The sequence below is a fragment of the Astatotilapia calliptera genome, chromosome 20, assembly GCF_964374335.1.
Source record: "Astatotilapia calliptera chromosome 20, fAstCal68.1, whole genome shotgun sequence".
Lineage (NCBI taxonomy): Eukaryota > Metazoa > Chordata > Actinopteri > Cichliformes > Cichlidae > Astatotilapia > Astatotilapia calliptera.
The window spans coordinates 805,669-809,544 of record NC_137441.1 but is presented as its reverse complement, the minus strand read 5'-3'; the positions used below and the strand labels follow the sequence as shown (position 1 = coordinate 809,544).

At 40.6% G+C, this 3,876-nt stretch overlaps 1 protein-coding gene across 1 annotated transcript; it reads right to left on the bottom strand.

Annotated features, from left to right (window-relative positions):
• Nucleotides 1–623: 623 nt before the first annotated feature.
• LOC145423013 (uncharacterized) lies at nucleotides 624–3,414 on the bottom strand. The gene is made up of 3 exons (XM_080295077.1): nucleotides 3,259–3,414; nucleotides 2,878–3,017; nucleotides 624–1,297 (listed from the first exon to the last, which is right to left on the bottom strand). Exons 1-3 carry the CDS (start codon nucleotides 3,277–3,279, stop codon nucleotides 1,108–1,110), a joined length of 351 nt encoding a protein of 116 aa, XP_080151203.1. The 5' UTR covers nucleotides 3,280–3,414; the 3' UTR covers nucleotides 624–1,107.
• Between the last annotated feature and the right edge of the window lie 462 nt (nucleotides 3,415–3,876).

Genomic DNA, 3,876 nt, shown 5'->3' with positions numbered 1-3,876 from the left:
TTCAACGTTATATTTAAGCTTGTAACAGACAGTTATGCAATATAATGAAGTAAATGGAGAATAAACACAAAGAATGTTAAATGCTTAAATTCAAAGAGAATTTGAGTAGTTTTCTGTGAGCACAGGTTCTCTCCTGTGAAATACAACTTTTTAAAAACCTATATACTAATATTATACCGTGTTTGGCTGCTGGTTCAGTGAATTGTGGTCTGAGAAGGACGAAACCTGCAGATTCAGAATCCGTGAGATGTCCGTGTACATGCTGCCGGGTGAATGATCCGCACTTTGTGTTTACATCTTTTTGGAGAATTGTTGCTGTTTTAGCTGTTTGGCAATTGTTGAAATACTTTTGTGAGCAAAATATATTTTATATCAAAATCAATTCAGGATTTAATGAATTGATATCACGTTATTCAAACTAAAATCAATTTGAATCAGAAAATCGATGTTTTAAAAAACCCACCCGAAGTCCCGTTGATCTTGTTCAAATCTGGGCATTTCATATTGGCAATATTATTATATAACGCTATATATACACTTTCATTGCTTTATCTGTCTATTAGCACTGTGCTTATATGTAAAACCAGGCATCAGCAAGTAAAACACATTTAGTGAACTACAAATCCTTTGATGAATACGAGGCTTTAATAGTTTTACTGAAGCTCAGTGAGGTACATAAAAATCCAGCATTTTGATAATACAAAACAAACATTTTCACATTGGTACTGACCAGAAATATTCTGAAATGACTATGATATTATCAAGTTACTGCATATTACATGATGCATGTAAAGAATAAAATGTGATATTCAGATGCACATTGAACAGATCAGTACACTGAATTTTTCTAGAAAAAAGGATTCAGGTTGCTTTGAAACGAGCAACACTGCCACAAAATTCATGAAGTTTTATCTCATGTAAACAAACATGTCATTGACATATAGGTAAGTTTAAAAAACGATGACTTGGTCGCATTTTACATGCACACTCATATATAACCTGATAAACAGTATTTCCTAGTTACAAATAAATACATTCAATATAGGCACAGCCAGCAACTAAAAGCAGGTTGTTACGGCACATTCAGCACAGCCTGGCGTCCGGCCGTCATTCCTTCGCGACACAGGTGCATCCGACCGCCAGATCGAACGGACAGCTGCAATACCCATGCGTGCCTATGCTCTCGTACACCTGAATCTGTACGAAGATTGGTCTGGCCACCATGTTCTCCACACTGCAAGGCATGCATTTGGCCTCCTTGATCGTCTGTGGTTCTCGGCCTGCTTTAGAGTTGTTTCTGAAACACAGGAAAACAAAGTCCACGGATAAACGGAAGTGTTCAGGTGTGACAGTGTCAGACATTAAGATCTGCTCACGCTGGACTCAAAAGCCTGTGAATTTTAGCTCTAACACATGTGCTTGTCCCAGCACTGTGTCCAACCTTTCCTCTGCTAAAATCAATGTTGAAATCCAGTTTTTATGGCTGGGTGGCATAAAGTCTGCAGCAAGATTGGACTGACAGGGCATTACCCAGTAATCCTCCACGACTTCCTGCTCATTTGTGACGGTAATGAGATCATAATTTACAAAATGAACATTGTGTTTTATTCAGTAAGACCTGAAACCAGCGACTGAGACCATGAAGTCATGAGGGCAGTTTAGAGTGGCCCCCACTGAAAGTGCATCCTTACTAGGGGTGGGTTCTTATAATCGATTCATCGATTAAAATCGATTCTGGCTTGGATAACGTAAAATCGATTCATTAAAATCCTGAATCGATTTTTTAATATAAATTTATTTTGCCCAAAATGCCAGAATCTCAGGTGAAATCTCACAAAATTTCAAGAACCACCAAACAGTTAAGACAGTAAATGAGAGCAGGAACACGGATTCTGCACAAAGACTTAAACACACAGCGCGACCCGCGGATCAGAATCAGTTAGATGTCGCTTTTCTCACAGTCGGGGCTGAAAGCCGACAGCTCGCTGACTCTGATCTGTCGGCGGGTCTGCGCTGTGTGTTCACGCCCTTTATGCGCCGATTCTAAAGCTGTTAGTTTGATCTCTCTCCAAACAATATTGACCGAACCAGCAGCAAAAGAAGATCCAAACGCTTCACATAAACATCGTCATGAATTCACTCAGACATTTACTGTTTTGCTTCCACTGCGATGCACAGCTCTCTCTCTCTCTCTCTGTACTTCAAGAACAGTTTCCCTTTCTTCATTATTCGCTTGCTTGTTACGCACAAGTCTACTGTTGCTTACAGCGCTGTCAGCCGCTGTTTTTTCCCTTTTACATTCTTCCGAAAAGAAAACCTCATTTCTGCTGTTCAATACTGAACAAATTTAAACTTTTTAATATTATTCAAAATGCAAAACGCTGTGTCTGTAATAAAACCGCTGTAACTTCAGAGGTGATGTTCATATGTTGATTAATGGTTTTCTTTCATTTTTGATGTACTGCAGAATATTTTTATAAAATCCCAGGCCAGGAAAATCACCTTCATGTTTTTCTGTGTTTTATCTTCAGCTACTTTGACACAAAGGCCTCGCTGTGATGCTCACACCTTTGATAAAGTCTTGCGTGTGTCAGCTTCCTTTTTATTGATACAAAAATATGTAAATGTACTGATCTGAATTATATTTCTGACTGTCAAAATTTCCCAGATTTAAATCGAATCGAATTAAATCGAATCGTGGATCGAATCGATTCGGGGCCTTGTGAATCGGAATTGAATCGATTCTAGAAATCAGTGACGATACCCAGCCCTAATCCTTACACTCCTGAAGCACCAGTCGTATATATACAGCTGTGTTTGTATGATCAATGAAGCCTAAACTTTTGTTCTTTCCTGGCTTTAAGTAAGTAAACTCACTGTAGTTTCCAGGGCGCGACTGAAGAATTATGGAGGTCGGACACATGAGTGAAGTACTGCCTGTGATAGTGCTGAGCATGGTTGCAGTTTTGAGGACAAACCGGGCTGCTGAACGCTGTCCCCATCAGTCCCAGGAAGAGCTGGAAGACAAGCACACATTTTGACACAATGACACCGATCAGAGGCTTTGACTGATCTGTCTCCAACGTCCCTCCAAAAGAAGCTCGATGAAAACGCTTTGCTCTGTACACACACATCACACAGGTTTGTGTAGTAATGAGCTGTGCAGTCCAAAGCTGTTTCCAGGCTGTCACTGTGAGGTGAAGCCAGAGCGTACAAAGCATCTGCACACCTGTTCTCCAGGTGACGGCTCGTACTCACCAGAATAGCGCTGGAGTTCATGCTGAAGCTGCTGAGCTGGAATGCGTCTCCTCCTGTTCACCTGTGTAAACTCTCTGCTGGCACAGAGCTGCTGGTGTCTCCCTGTCTGAGCACACCTGTTTTATCCTGTCACTCGCTGATGAAAGCTCATTTGCATTGTGCGGGGGAGGTGGCGGAGCCGTGTCAGCGGGATGTCATCATCGCGCGTACACATCAGTCAGCGAGTGTGTACGTGGTTGAAGTTTGTTTTGTGTCGGGGCTAAATTTAGTCTGAACCTGCTTTAAGCTTCATTGTTCCCGAGGGAAACTTTCAAGTTTCAAAGCAAAGAGAGAAAATCAAAGGTGAAAACATAACATGATATTTCAAAAGGTAAAAAGGCTGTAACAGAATTAAACACACATTTAATTATTTCATGTAATTGAGCTCTTTTAGATATGTTATCATATCCTGTAGTTGGCTTTTGACTTCCTGACCTGCTGATCAGTTTGAAGTTATCCTGGATTATTGAGCACTTTCAGACTTCTTCTCTGGTTTTCAGGCTCTTATTTTGTCAAGTCAGCCTTTGGGATGATCAGTCAGAATAAATACTGACATTTATCACGGCTTAAGGGAAACGA